Here is a 20,520-nt window from a genome sequence, read left to right on the forward strand (position 1 = left end):
ATCAAGCACTTTTCCACATGATAAAAACTTCTAGAAAAGCAAATAATTGTGCAGCAGATACCTATAGAGGAGCAAGTTGATGACATAATGACTAAACCTCTATTTAAACAGATTCTGTTGATTCTTTCTGATAAGTTGGGACTAATCTGATTTTCTCTTCTAGTTTATTATTATTGTTCCTTTGGTTATTGACAAGAGGAAGTGTTGAAGTATGCTAGAAAAAAGAAAGTGAATTATAATAATAATATATAACTTAGTAAATAAATTCTGGCAACAGAGAGTATTGTTGTCATTAGAAGATCTTGTTTTGCAATGCTAGTCTTCCAAAGATGCAGTTCTACGTTAGTTAGTAATTCCAATTAAAACTTCCTATTTTTTGCTCTGCTATTTTTTTTTTTTTTTTTTTTTTTTTTTTTTTTTTTTTCTGTTTTAATTACACAAACACTTTTTTAAATTTCCAATGGATAATGATGGATTTTACTTTCTCCATTTTATCAGCCATGTCAGTTGATATAAAATTCTCTCTTAGCATTTAGCAAATTAGTAAAAAAAGAACTATGTAAACAGAAAACATTTGTTAGCTTCATAGCTTGAAACCATTCTAATTTTAATATCACCGGAATTTCTGTCTTTTTTAGACATTTTGCATATTCTAATAGTTCTTCCTAAATTAAAACTCCTTACGTTAGTAAACTACACAATGCTGTTAACGAAATTCTCAGTTTTCTTTGCCTGCACATAACAAAAGCATTAAAATCTTTAAACAATTTACCCTTTTCATTCAGGTTTAAATCTTTTCGCTTGGCATTTTGCCATGTGACACATTAAGCACACAACAAATTTTTTTAAAAATGCTTTTTCCGATTTATTCAAATTTCAAAATTTACATGTCTATCCAGCCATAAGTTTACCCTTTGTCGGTTTAGTCGATCTACTTCTTTGAAATTACAATACGACCAATGCTTTCCTTTCTTTTTCTTCAGTCTGCACTAACCACTTCCTTCCCATTAAAAAACTCTTAATGTATGGTATCGATAAGAGGCATTCGCGAATTTTCTTCATAACTCTGTGCGAATATAATTTGCCTATCTTAAACGGATGTTTCTGAAGGTGGAAACCTTAAAAGAAAGGATACAGAAGTTGCATTTTTACCTCCTATCAGCTGGTATTCAAGAAAGATTTTTCACTCATATACAGTGTCTCTAAAGGATTGCTTTGTTAATCTTAAGCTAAGGAAATTCTATCCCTCTCAAGTCCAATGCAGACAAAAAAACTCACAAAAGTGTCTCACAGGTATAGAGATAAAGGGGTAGGAAATTTTTGGTCAGACTTGATTTATTGGTGTTAGATACCTGAATGACAATGCCACAGTGTACAATACATAAAATGAATTATCTACAAAAAGCTTTGATAGGTACAAATATGATATTCTGACGCTGAAGAACCAGTCTTTCGACAACACGAGTTTAATAAGCAGAGGTGATGAGTTAACTGAATGGTGGTTTTCTTATTGACAATTACGCTTTAGTTCCTTGAACTTTGAATGTAATTAGCAGCTGAATTTATTAACCAGTGAGTTTAATAAGCTGTGGTTATAGTTGTTGGTTTTCTTTTTTAGGGCAATGACAAAGACTGGAAATTCTTTGTAAGTAGTTACAGGTTGAATTAAATTGGGAATTTCATGAAAAACCTTGTGAAGTTTCTCAGTTGTACGATATAGTCAAGCTATGCTTTGGGCTCTCTCTCATATAAATTTTATACATATAAATGTTTCAGAGCTTCCTCTGTCAGCTGCTGATTATTTAATATTTATATAGCATTATTTATAATAATACTTTTCTTTTTTTTTTTTTTTGGAAACTGCATATAAAGTAGAAAAAAAATTTATACAAAATGTTTCACTTTTATTCATGCATATACTATAAATCTGAAAGCCATATGCATAGTAAGAAACAATTCATACTGTAATACACTACAAAGTCCGAGATTCTGACTCTTTGGGACTTTGGCGATTCCATATTTGGGATTTTTTTCAGATATTAGATTATCAGTTTAAATCTTGTATGATGGCATGTAGAAATTATAAAATTAAAAATATGAAATCATGATTTACGAAATAATGAAGCATTTATGATATAAAGGGTATCAAAATTTACAAAAAAAAGCTTAATATTTATTTCTTTACTTTATTAAACATTTCTTTTTTATGCAAATATTTTCTCTTCTGTAGACAGATATAATTTTTTTATTCAGTCATAAAGTTCCATTGTTCAAGTCCTGTAATTGCTGTGTCAAGAATTCCGACCAACTTGTCAATCAAAAGTTTTCATTTTCAATAACCTCTCTGTCACTTTCTTCACTATCACCAGTGGTATTTCCTGGATCTAAAACCATTTCGCTATCCATTGATTGATGACTGGGGTATTGTCATTGCAATGAAAAACTTCTGTTATATTATCCTTATTTATTACCACTTCTCCATATTTCCTTATAAAAATCCATTAACTGGAAAATTTCACTTTTGGTTTGTAATATTAGAAAACTTTCAAATTCGCACCTAACACCTTCATCATCCTTACCGTGAAATATGGAAGCTAGCTAGAAATTATGCCACGCGTTTTTTTAAAGCATCTGGAAATATATCCTCCCATGACCTTGCAATGCCCCCCACAGCAGATTTTATGTTACACTGGTGTGCAAAACTTAAGCAACAATGTAAATTTTAATCAGATAGTCATTAAATGGTAGAAAAGGGGTTCCTGCATTCAGTACAATAAACACACAATTCAGTAGAAAGGTCATGTGTATGCAAATGTCAAGAAAAAAACGTCACAGACTGCGTGAGCGTACACAAACAGCGTACGGTCGGCGCGCTCAACTCGAGACTACCATAAAATTAAAGGATGGAGATGCAATTAAAGACATTCGCTGCAAGTACAAGGAGTTCTTTTGTGAAATAAAATTGGCTAGAAGAAATGATCTGGATGACTTCACACGTGGAAGATTGATCGAAAATCTGGAGTAGGGGCAAAGCGTGACCAGTATAGCTGAAGAGTTTGGAACCAACAAAAGTGCCTTACAAACCTGAAAAGCCTTACAAACCATATGTACGGCTGTTAGAAAGGTTGGTGGTGGCCGCCCAAGGAAACCAACTGCAGTGGATGACCGGTATATTGTCCTGCAGGCGAAAAGAGCCCGAAACCAGTCACTCCATATTTCAACTACTGTGTACAGCAACGGGGCGACAAGTGTCACGGTTTACTGTGTGCAGACACCTTCACAAAGGTGGCTTATTCGCCTGCCGTCCTGAAAGCTGCATCCCTTTGAAAGTTGGCCATCGGCATCACCGTTTACAGTGGTGCAAGAAGAGCAAAAACTGGGCATCTCATCAATGAAGTCGTATCCTCCTTATGGATGAGAGTTGCTTAGTGCCACAAGCGATTCTCACCACAAATTGATTTTCAGAAAGGTCGGAATACAGTTTAATCTCAGTAGCATCACGGAAAGAGACCGTTACAGTGTCCTGAAGATCTCGTCTGAAGAGGCATTATGCTGAACGGGCGGACAGAGCTCCACGTTTTCAACAAAAGTTCTGTAACTGGAGATTGCTATTGTCAGCAGGTGATCCTTCCCCATCTGCATCTGTTCTGAGGTGTCATTGGAGCAGACTTTGTTTTTATGGATAACAATGCACGGCCACACCAGACTCCTGCTGTTCAGAAGCTACTGAAAAGTGAAGATATCACTCGAATGGATTGGCCAGCATGCTCCCCTGATTTAAATCCTGTAGAACATGTGTTGGATGCTTTGCGGAGATGCCTTGTGGCACAATTACATCCTCCAGGGAACACCCAGCAACTGAAACAGATGCTGATTGAGGAATGGGCACTCTTACCTCAAGATCTGTTGGACAATCTGGTGCTGAGTATAATGAGAGCATTCGAAGCAACCATTGCAGTAAGGGGAGGGCATATCTCATAGTAAGGAACATCTGCTTGTTGTTCTTCCTCTTGTACAGACAATCATGTATAACGATACTATGAGTTCAATAAAGCCTATTTTTGTTTGATTTCATACTGTATGCATTGTATTCATTTTCAGCCCAATTATGCTTTCGTCATCATTTAAATACAAAATGCTGTCTCTTAATTCTGAATTTCATGTCTCTCGGATGATTTCTCGTGGAGTTATGCAAAAAAGAACACCTGTTGCTTAAGTTTTGCACACCAGTGTAAAATGTTTCCAAAATTCTTCAACAGTCTTGCCACTATTCAAGAAATTTAACATGGATTTTAAAAATGCTGCTTTATATTTGCATTTCAGCATGCACATTAGTCAGATATCCATAGGCTGAATGATGGACATACAATTTGGAGGAAAGAATAATATGGATATATTATCTTTCACTAAAACTTTAAGTGAAGTATGAGCGGAACAGTTGTCTACAATCAGGACAATTTTTGCATCAGGTAAACCAACTAAATTCAAATGTTGCCGACCTTCGAGTCTGAAATGATTTTCAAACCAATCATTGATTAACGCTTGTGTCATTCATGTTCTTTTATCTGCAAAATACGTAACAGAGAAAATATTTACTCCTTTAAAGGCTCAAGGTGGTGTATTTTTTCTGATTATAAAAAGTTTACACTTGTGAGTTCCTGCAGCATTTGCGTATGCCAAAATCTGTGACACTAGTTGGAGCCTTTTCTGTAGAGGCTGCCAAGGTATTGCGTGGTACATACTGCCAGAAATGACCAGTTTCATCAACATTGTAAATTTGTTCTGGAGATAACTTTTCACTACTAATGAGTTCAATGAATTCATCTGCAAATACACTTGCTAGACATTAAAACTGCAAAATCAGGAAGGAATGAGCTGACGAATGTCAAAATCACTTGAAAGACATAAGAGGTTGGGATATGCAAATGATTAGTAGTTCAGTGCATTTTGACGATGCAGGAGAGAGGATTTAAATCTGAAGTACTCCATAAAAGAAAAGCTGTGTAGTGGATTTATCATTCGGAAACCATTTTGTAAGGTTGGAGTTTGCTCAGAATATTACATTATGCCTTGAATAATAAGAAGAAATGTTTACCAGCGTCAGATTTCAAGAGGCAGGGTTGATGCCTATTAGAAGTGTGGATTATCATTCTGTGATATCACCGTCACACTAGTCAACATCCAACCACTGCAAGACAAATATGGAATCAATGGAATCCTGAGGGTCATACTGAATGGCATGCAGAATCTCAAAGCCCTCCCAACTAACGCTCGAGAGAACAGATATTTTTTTAGGTCAGCCCTGGGAAAACACACAATCACACCACGAACTATTAGTCAGGAAATGGGCATGCATGTTTTCAGCATGCCCAGTATCCGCTCACATGGTGCGTCAACATTTGCAGCAGCGTGGGCTATCAGCATGGCGACGATTATTTCAACTTCCCTTGCAAATGCAGCATAGAGAGAGAGAGCGGCTTTGGTGTCCCGAACGACAAAGCTGGATACAGACATCACACAATATTGCCTTTTCAGACGAGTTCCGGTTCTACATGCAGTATTCTGATGGCTGTATACAGGTCTGGAGGCTCTGAGAAGACTGTACATTGACTACTTGCATTTAATATCAGCATAGGGGTTCTGCACCTGGTGTGAAGGTTTGGGTAGCCATTGGGTACATGACACGCACATCTCTAGTTTGGATCGTTGGTAATTTGAATGCAGATCAATACACTTCTGACATCTTACGTCCAGTGGTTGTGTCCTATCTTTGAGGCCTGCCAAATGCCATATTCCAACAAGATAATGCAAGACCACATGTTGCACATCATACTCTGACCTTTCTCAATACACAAGTTACTCAATTGTTGCCCTAGCCTGCACAGTCTCCAGATCTGTCGCCCACTGAAAACATCTGGTCATGGGTTGCTGAGAGACTGGCCTGCCACACCTCTCCAGCTAATATGGTTGATGAAGTGTGGCATAGACTTGAAGCAGCATAGAATGAGTTACCCTTTTCTGCCACCCAAGCATAGTTCAACTCCATGCATAACCAGGTAAGGGCCGTTTTAGCTGCCAGGGGTGGCAACTGTTTCTACTAATTTTGCCCCCCCTGTAAACCTCCCAAACTGCTTACAAATTTAACCATTTTGTCTTCATGCCATACTGTTTATGCACAACAAATATCTTTTCTATATTTGCTTTCTTTCATGGTGTTGCAATTTTAATGGCCAGCAATGAAGTTCAGAAGCTTTAGTATTAGCTGAAGTTTTTTCACCTGAAATTTTTATTGCCTTATACCATGGCGATTTTTAACTTTGGTTAACCAACCTGTTGAATATATGTACTCAGTTTTTATATTTATTTATTCATGAACTATTTTGGTTTGAGCCATTAGCATTGGACCCATCAACGTCAACATTGACTTTCCAATGCCATACACCTTGCATAAATTTGAGATGGATATTCCTTTATCCATTTTTTGCAGCAATTCCACTTTTTGTTTAATGGACATCGAAACATGATTTCGCTTTGTAGATCCTGTTGCAGCTCCAGAATTAGAAATTCTTTTCCACATAATCGAAAGTTCAAACTTTATTATGTATAAAATTGCTGTAATAACAACCTGCAAAAAATTATAAGCAGGATCAAATCAGAAAGTTAAAGAACAGCCAAATCAGCTAGATTAATAAAAAATGCTTGGTATCAGTAAAGTATAATTTTAGCCTACATTAACAGCATCTGCTATATATTGGCTATGTATCATGAGATTGTCGACAAAAGGCAATCCACTCAATTTTGTCTTGCTTATATCATGAACCGAGACAATGAAGCCTAAATTGTATTATTTTTGTTATTTATTATACTAACATCTATTTCTTGCATTTATTCCCACATACACTTAAGGCTTATCAAGGGCCAGTGCTAGATATCTTACCGAATGATGCAATCTCTGCGGGTCCTAAATTCTGCTACCAAGTGACTCCATAAGTTCTAAATTTTTGCCGCCCCTAAATTTTGAGTCCCATTGCTTTCCCTCAATTCTAACGATTTTGTTATCCCTTAACCCTTTAAGTGTCAAGTTATTTTGATGATTTGGGTACACAAATTGTCAAATTTTTTAATTGGAAAAATCAAATGTTTAGTACAAAATAAAATATACTTAAGTAGTTAAAAATTGATATTTTGAAGTACATGGGTAAAATTTTTAAAGTTTGTACCCGAGATAATCTCGGGCATGACAGTTAAAAGGTTAATTTTGTTGTTTGGTGCTTAGGATCTGGGTTTATGTGAATAACAGATCTGTTATTCTTAATGCAAATAGCACTAAATGAAATCTTTTGGTCTATGAGTATCATTAATAAAATCTATTTTTAACTTATGGAAAGAAATTTTTGTTAAAATTTTTCCTCGTCAACATTTCTTAGCACATTTAACTTAAATCTGTAATCATCCCCACGGGTAATGTCAAAATAAAAGGTTACAATGCATTTTGTTATTCAATAACTAATATAAAAAAAAAATCTTTTAGGCTTTCCTGCATGAGTCATTACTCAAGTTGTCATCTGTTGATAAACATGCAGTGATGAAAGCAAAATATAATAAATAATGATTTGCCAGGTTGGTGTCAGAGGTAAAATATTAGTACGTGTAAAATCAACGATGTTTCCATGTGCTAGAATGTTTTGGTTAGAGCTATATGCCAAGCAGATATGCAGCTATGGAGCCAAATTATTGATCACACAGATTTATGCAAAAATGATTGTTTCTTCTATAACAAGGTATTTTATTTATTGCTAAAGTGAAATTAAGAATCGAGGCTCTTCACATGTTTTATTATGGAAGGGGGAAATCAAATGTGTATGCATAAAGCATTAAAAAAAAAAGGAAAGAGGTTGTCAGGGGCTTTGAGGTACAGAGTTTAGATCCTTCCGGATATTGAGCGTTCGCATCTCGGACTTTGTACTGTAATTTACTACTAAATAGTTTAACAAAAAAAATTTTCAAAACATAAGCAGCTACCTTTTTTTTGAACAGGTGACATAAGGATATACTAATGTTCAAGGAAAATATATAAGAATGTGAAAATAGACTGATAAGTTGCTAATGATGGGTTGCAAAAAAAATTTTTTTTTAATATGTAACTGAAATGTAACTTTAAAAAACATTTCATAGGAACAGTTCCTGCTTCACTTAAATTTTTTTCATATTCAAAGATTATTCTGAAACCACAATTTACGGTAAAATCTTTATTTCATCGAAGAAAGAAGTCTAACAGTTTTTAAAACTAACGATTTTTAAAAAAGTTCAAATACTTACTCGAATTCGCTCTCTCAGCTGCTTGGGATAAAGTTCATATGCATTTTTTATACCAATATGGAACTTGCCACTTGGATTTTGCCAGGAGGGAGGGATCTTGAATTATACATATACATTATGTTTTAAACAACTGAAATGATATACTTACATATTACAAGAACATTTGCACACTATTCAGAAAATGCCAATAATTACAATGAAGCACATGGATAAAAACTTCTGAAGTAGCCTTACATTTTAAAACTGCACTTTTATTTTTAATAGCACTATACTATATAGCACTTTATTAGCATTATAAGTACTTTCACTGCACTTTCATTTTCTAAAATTTCAGTCAGACTGTAAGGATCTTAAGTTTTACTAACGTTTATTTTATTTTAAATCTTTACTATCACTTCTTATTTTCTACTTCCGGCCAGAATTAAAAGCGTTAACTTATTTATGCAAAATTTGTCTGGCGAACGCCAAGTACTTAAGTTGTGGCTTTTTGCCAAGCGAGAGAGAGAGAGAGGAAGGAGTTAGTCGAAGCAGGCCGCTTACCTTAGAAGTTTTACTCAGTTGCTGGTTGCCTTTCAGGCCAGAGGTTTAATCCTCTTGATAATTTTAAACGTATTGTAGTGTTAACAGTTCTCTGTACTACATACGGCTTCCTGTTAATATAAGGCCAATCTTCCACGTTTATTATTTCAAAGTTAAGTTAGAGTTTAGTTATATTTTTATATTCTTACGTTTAGACCACAAGTAGTGGGTCTTTGTATTCCGAAGTACGGAAATTATTGTAAAGAGAGAAAAATAAAGGGTTTTGTATACCCTTCTTGTGTATTCTGTCTACTTCCCACAGTTATTGAACATAGCTTTAGTAAGCTCTCTGTTCCGAGTCAGGTCCTTGCATGTTCCCAAAGAAAGTAAGACGGAACATTGAACCTGATAAGACTATACAGAACCACATACATTATGAAAAATATTGAATTAATTTTGATAATAAATGCAAAAACCTAATTTTAAAAAAACTACACATTTAAACTTGTTTTCATTTAGCAGGACATTATCCTTAAACACAATTTTCTAAATATTATAAAATACAAGATAAAAATACAAACTTGATAAATCAAATATAGCAAAACTCCAACTTAACTACCTTGACTTGAGGAAGGAACTTGAACTTACACAGTTCCTTATTCACTCCACCTGCTTTGCCCCCCATCACCTATTATCATTTCACATGTATTATCAATGCCATACTTGTAATGATACCTATAGCCCTCTTTCACATGATGACAATACATAATTTTGATTTCTACAGTTTCTTCTACTCAAGGGAAATGCCACGATTGAAGCATTAAACAAGCTGAGTTCATTTCTTTGCAGATATCTGCAACGTAAGAAAGTAAGTTCTGATATCTGAACTGCAGAAGAATCAGTTTTCAGTTTGAGGCAAATGACATGAATTGCTCATTTTGCTTGATCTTACTACTGAGTGAACAATGTTTATTTCTTCTGGATTTCAAATTGTTAGGAAGCAAAGAGTGATTTATTGACTTACATTATAAGTCTTTAACCACCACAACTATTTTAAACTCAACTAGTTCCAAGGCCCCCCTTAAATAAAAAAAAAAACTTAGGCTTGTTTTATGTTTTGTTTATTGTAACATTTAAAAAATAACCATGTTTACTTAAGTAATAGCCATTTTTCTGCATCTGGTAGGAAAAGAAAAATGTTCATGCTGAAATGTAACCTTAACATTAGTGATTTTGATACAGAATGAAAATCTGAGAATAAACAAAAAAAAAGATCAACAGTAAGGACAATTTTGACAAAGAAAGAGCATTCACAGCTGTGAGAAATGCCCAATCTCTGAGCTTAAACATAATTTAGAAGTGCTACAGTATTATTGCAGTTATGAAAACAATGCTGAATTTTAGAGTAAGAATTGCTAAGTCAGTCATAATATTATGCATTATGCAGCTGATTTTAAAGATGTTAAAAAAGCTGGAAAAGTGGTTTTGCAGCTAGTACTATATGGTCCAGCCAGTCTAAAATTCATTTTAGGCCCCTTTCAGACAAGGGCGTAAAGGGCATAAGTGGTTAAAGCCGAGCTCCGTTGCCAAGGCAACCAGTCTCTGCTACGTCACAGAATCTGGTTTAGGGCTCGTGGCATAGGGTTCAAATTTTTCAACTTTACGCCGAGTTTGGGATAAGCATCGACCAATCAGCGCGAAGCTAAAACGAAGCGGCTTTCTTTAGACGATTTCGCTGTCACATTGAAGGCAACATTTTTTTTAATATGGAGCATATCGTATCTGAATGAGTTGTAATCGTATCCAAACGAAATAATGAGTTGTAATCGTATCCGAACGAAATAATGAGTTGACCTCACAAGAAATCTACGATGACGGCATGCATTTTTTAGTGAGTTTTTCAATTTATATTGAAAAATATGGATGAAACTCGTAAAGCGAAAGTTAAGCTCAGGATCACGCACGCTGTGTATGATCCTGTAGGATTGATCCCATCCAATATTTTTTCATTTTATTATGAAAATTTCTTTAAAAAATGCATGCTTGCAAAAATTTTATTTTTTCTGTGTAAATTATTATTATTACTTTCTTTTTGTTTATAGTTTTTTAATTATTACTATCATTTTTTTCCTGTTTAATTATTTTTGTACTTAAGAATAAATTTATTAAAAAAGCTGGAAATATTGTATTGCTATTTGCTTCAAATGCTGATTTTCTTTCCAAACAAACTTCATGAATTAATTTTACTAAAGTACCAAATCAATATCAAGAATCTGCTGTTTTTTTTAACAGTAAAAAAAAAAGAAAAAATTATTTTCACTTATTTAAGAATAGTCACAATAGTTAATTCAATGGTGTAAGCTTTGTATAAGTAGGACAGTTCTACATTTCCCGTTCTATTGGGCTGATTGACGAAATTCAAATTGCGTTTTTCATGTCACGAAAGCGCGACTTAGAATATGTATTAGATTTATATATAGCATTGTTCTAATATACGTATTTTGATACAAAATCGGACATTTTCTGAAATGATATGCCAATTTGTTTCCATATTTCTATTCTAGGGCTCAAATTATGCCATATTGCGAAGTTTCGTAAAAATTGCATGATTAGTTTTTAAAAAATTAGCTATCCAAATTTTAGCTCCTCAATGTTAATTGAATTTGATATATATATTTATTTATTAATATCTCTTTTTTTATTAAACTTATTTGATATTTCAAAATTTAGGTTCGTTCCAAATAAACTTAGCCTATTTTTTATTAATTATTTTTTAAATTTGTATTTTTAAATAATTTTTATAAATTTTTCGAAAACAATTTTGAATTACAATCTATAAAATTTTTACCAGCATCTTAAAGTAGATGCATTTTTAACCATATCAGCAAAATATTACAGTTTTTATTCAAAGTTTCCAAATATATACATGAATTTATATATTGGCATGTAAACTCGCATACTTGATGACAGCAATAATATTGTTACGAAATGTACAGGCGCGGCAAGATGGCTTCCCCAGAAAGCAGTTTTAGGGCTGCCATAAGATGGCAAGCAAAGGCAGGGTTGCCATATTTGGCGAAAAATCACCCATTTCACGATATTTGGCAATAAAATTCACAATATGCCATGGACGAATAGAGAACCTTCTGGAACGAATTCTTACCGGTTTAGCCTAGAATGTTCTCAAACACAAGCCGAAAACTATATAAACCCTGCTGGTCCTCAGTCAGGGGGAGAGCGCCTCGTCGAGAGGGCGAGTCAGTGTGTGCGAGATAGTATCGAGTTGGTGTCTCATCTAGCGAGTCAATCCCTGCGGAGTCGATCGAGTTGACAGCTGGGCAGCGAGTGCTGAGTGCACTGAAAGAGTCTCATAGTGTATTGCAGTTCGTGCATCGTCGAGAGAGCGTGCTGAGCTCGGGAACGACTGAACCGAAGAGTCGGGAGCTGTGCTCTGTGTGTTGTCAAGTGCATCGTGAGTTGTAGCGTGGAGAGTCTCGAGAGTACATGGAGTTCCGAGAACGACCAAGCAAGAGTCGGGAGCTGTACTCTAGTGCTTTGCTGTGAAGCTGTCTCCACTGTGATAGCCTGATAACCTGGAGGCTGTGTCGCTGATCGTGTCAGTGTTTTTATAGTAGACTGTAAAAATGTGTTTTGGAGCTGTCCTGACAATACTGGCCAATAAAGTGTATTTCGATACTTCATCAAGTGTCGTCGTTATTCACTCCAAATCCACATGAACGACGGACGAACGTGAACGAAGAAAATAACGTAACAACTGGCGTCAGAAGGAAAACGCAACCATATAATAACATCAAATCAGATTTAGGCACTTTGTTAAAATTATTTGAAAGTAGAAACGACGTGACTTTTTTTTCACTCATGCACAATGTAAAAAGCTAGGAACAAGGTAACTTTTTTTCCGCTCCTGCACAATGGAAGGGAACAGAAAATAGGTTGCCCTATATTAAGAAATTTGCCAAGTGAATTATTCCTCGTGCAAACTGAAAAAGTTATTTTTTAATTTCTCTGTTAATTTTGCACCAAATTTTACAACATTTAATATTAAGCATAATTTGAGTTGAAAAATCAAAATATGGAAGAAGAATCAAAATATGGAAGAAATTTCATATTTGTACATAATTTGAGTTGTAGAATCGAAATGTGGAAAAAAATTGGTATGTCATTTCAGAAAAAGTCAGATTTTGTGTCAAAATAGCTATGCTAGAAGAATGCTATATATAAATGTAATACACATGCTAAGTCAAGCTTTTGAGACATGAAAAACGCAATTTGAATTTCGTCAATCGGCCCAGTAGAATGGGAGATATAGAACTGCCCTCCGTTTTTTAAGCAGTGTATATTGCTTTTTTTTTTTTTTTTTACATGTGTTCAGATGATGGTGAACATATATATATACATAAATACATAATTAAACATATAAGTATAAACATATAAATAAACATAAATACAATATTTAAAGAAGTTGAAATATTTCTTGCAAATAGCAACATAGATGAATAAAGTATAATAAAATAAAATAGAAATAGAAAGAACAGATACAATAATAGCAAAAAAAAAAATAATTATATATAAAATAATTAATTTAACAATAAATAACACATAAATAAATAGCCATATAAGCAAATATGTAAACACAGAGTATAATTATAATAAATGCAAATAACATGATGGATGTGGGTATACTAATGCTTAATGTATTGTATTACAATTGTCATTATTGTGGTTGGTATAGATCTTGTCCAAAGGCTGCTATTGTATAAATTATTTTACAGATTTTATTTTACACTAGCTTTATTCTTTAATAAGAAATGGTGGTAAGCTTCTCTAACATTAGATAGCAATGGCAGATCAAGGTTTGCTGTAACAGGACATGTGGTCAGGCATATCATTTTGTCCACAAATGCATAAATCCATTCTTGAAATTACACATTTATATAAGTATAATGGAAATGGGCCATGCCTTGTTAGAAAGTTGGTGAGTGGTAATGTAGCTATAAGTTGTTCTGTTGTAACTTTTAGTAAAAGATCATATGTACACTTGCCCATCTCGCTTTGGATCCATTCTTGTCATTGTTGTAGAGCCTTTGTTTTTAGAGATGCTTTTAAATATGACGGAGGAGCTGGAACTGTAATTTCTTGTGCATCATGGTTGTTAGCATGTTGCTAAGTGTCATATTAACATGAAATTATGAATAGTGTTGTAGAGTTTCTTGTAGATTTATTATAAGATGATTTTGTATTTTCTATTGCACATAGGGTTGATAATATCTAATATAATCTATATAATCTGTAAAAATCTATATGATCTGTAAAAAGACTTGCAGTATGTTTTTGACCTTGGCTTGAAATGCACTATTATATGGTTGTAAATGCCCTTTCCAAACATGAATGACGTTATCTGCTTCACAATGGATGAATGCACTGCCCACACCATTGTCATGTTTTGAGCCATCTGTGAAAATCTGATACTGGTGGTTTGCACTGCCATGTGTAGTTGGTTTATTCCTTTATATGTATAAACTCCTAGGCCTTTACGTGCTGGGTGAGTGTGCAAAAAGATATTGCCTGGATGTTAAAATTTGATTTGGCTGAAGGTTGTGTCACAGAAGGTTGAATCTTAGCGAAGATGTATAAGATTGTCATATGCTGCTTCCATTTCAGCTTTTGCAAAGGCAATAGACCTGCTAATACCTGTACTGAGTTTGTAGCTGTAGTTTTGTAAGCCTTACACAGGTTGAGGGCAAATGGACGCTGAGCTGCTAAGTGTCTTATTTTTTTTCCCTCCCACAAGGATTGGCCCAAATTGCTGCTGCATAAGGTGTCACTTTTTCTGCTACTCTAAGATATAATATTTTTGCTATGTAGGGGTTCTGTCCCTTGTTTTGTCCTTGAAATTATTTTGCCTTTCATGCTATTATAGATGTTTTCACACGCTGACATGATAGTAGGATGGAACGCTGCAAAACCGCTGAGCTCACCGATATGCATCTGGCATATGGGGCCGCTCATTTTAATGGACGAGCCGCACAGTGGTTGTATGCCCAATGTTACCCCAGGAAGCAAACTCCCAGTTGCACATTCTTTGAACGTTTGCACCAAAAATTGTACAAAAGCAGATCCTTCTTCATCGTGGGTACACAGCTATGTGAGCAAAGAGTAAGGACGCCAAGAAATGAGGAGACCGTGCTGGATCTAGCACAAAGCAATCCTGGTACTACTATGCAGGCTATCACCTGTCAGGTCAAGATTTCCCATATGGTCTGGCAATACTAATGACATGTATCCTTATCATGTCAAGCACATGCAGTTACTGGGCCAAGGTGATTTTGCTCCCTGATTGTCCTTTGCATGCTGGTACGTTGAGATGCGTGCAAGAGATTCTCGTTTCCCAGACATTGTTTTGTTCACCGACGAGGTGACTTTCACACATGAAGGAATGTTCAATTCACATAACATCCATCTGTGGTCGGACCCACATGCAACAAGAATGTATGCAGCCCAGGAATGGTTTTTTATAAACATATGGGAAGACATCACAGGATACCACCTTATCGGCTACTTGTTGCCCCAAAGTCTGACAGGTGCAAACTATCTGGTCTTGCTTCAGCAGGTAATGCCACAACTGTTGGATGAAGCACACGTTTCTGCTGCTGTCCATTCTTCCATGTGGTTTCAGCATGATGGGGTCCCCGCCCATTACAGCATTGACGTATGTCTCCACCTGAATGTAACATATGGCGAACAGTGGATCGGTCAGGGTGGTCCAAGCACTGGCCCGTTCAAATTCCAGACTTCACTTGCCTTGATTACTTTTTCTGGGGGTACCTCAAGGCAATGGTGTATGAAACTCCCATTAACAGTGCTGAAGAGCTTGTTGCAGGCATCATGGCAGCTGCTGGGGATATCAGGGACATGCACGGTATTTTCGCTGTTTGCTCATCAATGAGCCAGAGATATGAGGCCTACATCACAGCCTGGGGTCGTAATTTCGAACACCTACTTTGATGACGATCATTGTCTCTTTATTTTTTTTTTCCTGTACTCCAAATAATAAACATATTTTCTTACCCTGTTCATGTTTTTTCTTTCTTGATTTTGTATCGTCACTACCGCGCCAGGAAAGAATTTCTGACTATACATTGCTATGTGATTTCCTATCGCCTAGGTGTACTCTATCTCTCCTGAAATTTTGCACCGCTATACTGATATACTCCCCCCCCCCCCGGGGTTGACATAGAGAACTCTGCAAAGCTACTGGCTAGGATCTGTACCTAGGCAGTCTCGGCCAGGAGGTATAAAATTTATGAACTTGGTGGTTCTGAAGGCCCTGAGAAAGGTAACTTATTGGTGGCCTCAGGGTCTGGCACATCCTAGTGCAACATGGTTCTAGTGGCCCGGGGGGTAGCATCCCCGGGTATGCTGGGTAATGTCCTGCTGCGACAGGCAGCACGAGTAACTGGTAGGTAACAAATTAATGACTAGTGCCATCTGGGAGATTTTTCCTGAGCGGTGCGCCTCTCTCTGAGGGGCCAGAGTGGAGGTTGAACCTCCGAGCCTGGTTCTGAGGAGTGGGGGGGACTTGTAGCGTGATTAAGTTTGCAGAGCAAGGAATGCCCAAAATTTGTTGTACTCATACGCTTATAAATTTTCTCTCTTGAGGATGATTGAGTTTTCATTGTGAACATTTGATAGCATACATTAACCTTTTGAACTATACCCCTCACATTCTTTTACCAGGTCCTGGTGAAGCAGGACACAGGCTGCTTTTGGCCTCATTAAATGTTAGATAAAGCAGACACAGAAAAGTGAGATTTCCTCGCTAGAACTCAAGAAATGCTAATTGGACTAAATATTAGCAATTGATGGATTCTCTAATGGCTATCTCTTTTATATTGGTAAAGCTGATGGGCCATTGGAGATATCACTGAAGTCATACCATGTGCAGAAAAGTGCATTCCTCGAAGACAAATGAAGATACTTTTCCCATTTGAGATTATAGAAAAACTAGATATGACAACTCAAAATGCAATTTACTGGACCAATGTTTGACTGTGTTGAGTTTTGTAAAAAATAAACCATCTTTAAACAAACAATTAAACATGCAAAATTCCAGCCTTTTCAAATTTTTATAATACAAAAACAGAAAATCCTTTAACAAAATAAAATTTGTTTGCATGTCTATCAGATTAAAAACTGCAGTGATAGAAGAGAACAAATTATTTTGTAAAGATTCATAAAGATTTCACTGATGATTGGTCACTACAGATCATTAACCTTTTCCAGATGGATGTCTATATATGTATTCCCCATGAATGTCTCTCACAGCTGGGCATCCATCCATGCATCACTACAGAATGAGTTTAAGAGATGGATGATGCATATGTGCATTTTAAGCTGAATTATTTTTTGAAGACCACTAGATGGCATCCTGTGTCCATTACTTTTGAACTGAACAGAGTATTCTGACCTTCAGTTTGATCACATTCTGCCTAACTGGTGTCAGCTGTTGTGGGGAAGGAGCAAAAGCACAATGTAAATAAACAGAGATTGGCTCTTAACTCACCATGTAATATAAACATTCGTGTTTCTGATATCCCTCCCAATCCTTTATTTCTTTTTTCTGCTATTAAAAGTATGGTTCTTTAGGGTTGCTACATGGGGTTTTGTAATGCTTTGCATTGCATTTACCACTTATATTTTGCGTACTTCCCTTTTTATTTCGGAAAGCTTGATTTCAGTTTATTTCGGCGAGCAAATATTATTTATTAGAGGAAGGATATACTCACATGGTAAATGAACATCAATTAGTGACATGGATGAGAATGATGATGCATTTTCTAAACAGTTATGTTTAGTTTTCTAAACCGTTTCTAAACAGTTTATATATATAGAGAGAGAGATATTTTGTCAGAGACTGAGCTCACTGAGTATCTGTCTTCCACCTTCCATGAAAGAGTGTGTTACTTCTTTTGTAAATATGCTTCCTTGTACTTTTTTATTATTAATTTCAAAGTTTATTAATGTATTTTATCAATTCCCTTGCAGCATTATGGGTTTACCCTTGAAATTTCAAAGTTTCTCAAAATGTCATGAATAAAAGATATTTTCTTGATTATAATTTAAAAAAGACTCCCTCATTTTGCACCTTGATTCCTTTTCTTTCAATATACATCCAACCTGAAATTGGATACATTTAAAAGCTGGCAGAAATTTTCATATGTAATGAATACGAAGGCTACCAATCCATACGGAATTTTATGTCCATAATGCTGAGAGGGTTAAAACTTCAAAATAATTTAAATATCAATTCCGAGCAATATTTTTTGTATAGATTTTCATGAAAAATAAAGGTAAAAGACATAATCTATGTAACGTAAACTTTTTTATTGTGATTTTTTTTCTAAAGTTAGGCTTTGCGATGCAAAATTTCTGTCCTGTGGGATAAATTCCTTTCAACTCCCATCTGTCCCGAGAGAATGCGTTAAACAAAGATGTGCCATCTCAAAAGGTTATTGGCAACTTAGGGGTGGACAGTCACCAGTAAGGGACAATGCAATATTTCTTGCCAAACCAAATGAATAATAAATTAATGGTACCATAACCTAACACTAAAAATTTTTGGAAACAGTATACTAAGAATGTCTCCAATATCAAAACACATCATAAAATCATCACTTGCTTATCTGTTTTCAGCAATTTTTTTTAACACCCTCAAAAAAAAAAAATTCTTTGCTTACTCTTTTATTCCCCCCCTTTGATTTCACAGAAAACACTACAGAAAGTTTCAGTTATATGCTAATGATGTTACTAATGATAAAAGCACTCTTTTTAAAAGTCATAAGGTTAAACAGGATACAAGATTTTCAACTTTCATATGCTAAAAAAATTTTTTTTTTTTTTGAAAATCATTAAAAAGACAATAAGAACAAAGATAATATCTAACTTCAGACAGTTTCTCTTGGCTAATTCATGAAGCAGCCAGCCAAAGCCTGGACTAACCAATGGGAACCATTATAATTTTCAGGTTTTGGCCAGATCAGCCGGCCATTTCAAGAAGTAGCCAACTTCATGGTTTAGAAATAACACAGATACATACATGCTTATAAAATATACACACATATGGCTACACTCAAAAACAGCAGCCAAAGCAGCATGAAACTTCAGTGAACAATATTAAATTTTAACATGAAAAAGAGCTTGCCTTTAATTTGCGTCCTGTGAGTCCAGTAATACAGCCATCAGCCATTTCTACAACAGTTGATGTATCAATATCCCCAGCACCAGTAGCATCCATCATTTCAATAATTTTTTGTTGCCCAGTGCTTGTTTTCTTGATGAATTGTAAAATTAAAAAGATTATCTTTTATGAAATTAAAGCTTAATGGTTTAACTAAACAAAGCATTGTATGTATAATAAATAAAATTTTTTAACTATATGCACAAAATTCTAGATAAAATAGATTATGAGACAGGGTTGCCACTCAAACAGGAGAATGAAATTCCCTGACTTTTCCAGGTTTTCCAGGTATGTTTCGAGAAAATTCCAGTCTATACGCGTAATGTACGTTGGCTGTGCTAAGAGGTAAATTAATTATGGTATTACTTGTACTGTGTAGCAAATTCACTTTATTATTCAATAAATCTCAGAGGACATTTATTCTTAATTATTCTTGGTACACTTTGTTTGATAATTTTGTTTACTTTTCCACTTAAGAAACTTAATAAAATTTAAGATATATACATTGTATAACAATTGTACGTTTTATTTAATTATTACTCATGATCATCACCAGTTCAACATGAGGCTAATCCGGTTCTTATAAATCACAACGCAATGCTAAAAGTTAGGTTAGATTTTAGGTAAATTTAATTTGTGTGAGGTGTCTTCTTAAAAGGCACCTTAACACTTGAAAACACAAATATAATTATAATAGGAGTTGTTTTCTCCACTGAAGATTGAGATTAGAATCTCCCCAATCTGGAATAAAATAAGGCTTTTTTTGCAGACATTCTGTAGCTAAATGAAAGAAAGAAATCTATTTAATGATATTTTTTTACTAAATTGAGGTATTTTATATTTATTTCGCAGCATACATAAGGAAAAAATATGTGCATTAAATTTCGTGGTGTCATCATACTGCTAGAATTAATTTCAGGTTTATGCCAGAGAAAATTTCCTGAAATTTGGAAATATTATTTACTAATGATAAATAAATTTAGAGGGAAGAAGCAACATTAAATGATATGAATAACATAAAAATAAAGATAATTACTTAAAAATTGAATTAGAATAATCAACGATATTTTAGCGAATATAGTTATATTACATGGTTAGCCTAGATGATTGATTACTGTTTTTTTATTTTACTGCAAAATGACAAGGTATTTATTAAAAAGAAAAGAAAAAAAAGATTTTGTGGTAAAATCCTAGTATACGGTACGGCCTTCGCACAATTTTGAAAATTGTCGCCAAGAACAAAATGACTCATTTACTGCTCAGCATCATGTCACCAAATCCCGCTGTACCATACATGGAGATTATTCTAATCAAAGAACGTCTATGTAAAGAAGAAAAGGTTCCATACACTTAAATGCTATTACGCGGCTAGAAAGCAAAGGGAAAATTTGCGAAGGGATTTGGCGACGGAACCTAGCTGCCAG

At 34.9% G+C, this 20,520-nt stretch overlaps 1 protein-coding gene across 1 annotated transcript in view; it reads right to left on the reverse strand.

Annotated features, from left to right (window-relative positions):
* TppII (Tripeptidyl-peptidase II) overlaps window positions 1-20,520 on the reverse strand; it is a 313,141-nt gene that overhangs the window by 279,861 nt on the left and 12,760 nt on the right. Inside the window, exons 2-3 of the mRNA XM_085809472.1 lie at window positions 19,061-19,189; window positions 8,320-8,415 (exon numbers count right to left, since the gene is read on the reverse strand). Coding sequence (XP_085665598.1) covers window positions 8,320-8,415; window positions 19,061-19,189 — 225 coding nt within the window. The remainder of the gene's footprint in view (window positions 1-8,319; window positions 8,416-19,060; window positions 19,190-20,520) is intronic.

This window comes from Stegodyphus dumicola, chromosome X2, assembly GCF_044657685.1.
Source record: "Stegodyphus dumicola isolate Sdum_Otavi_A_Nest chromosome X2, ASM4465768v1".
Taxonomy (NCBI): Eukaryota; Metazoa; Arthropoda; class Arachnida; order Araneae; family Eresidae; genus Stegodyphus; species Stegodyphus dumicola.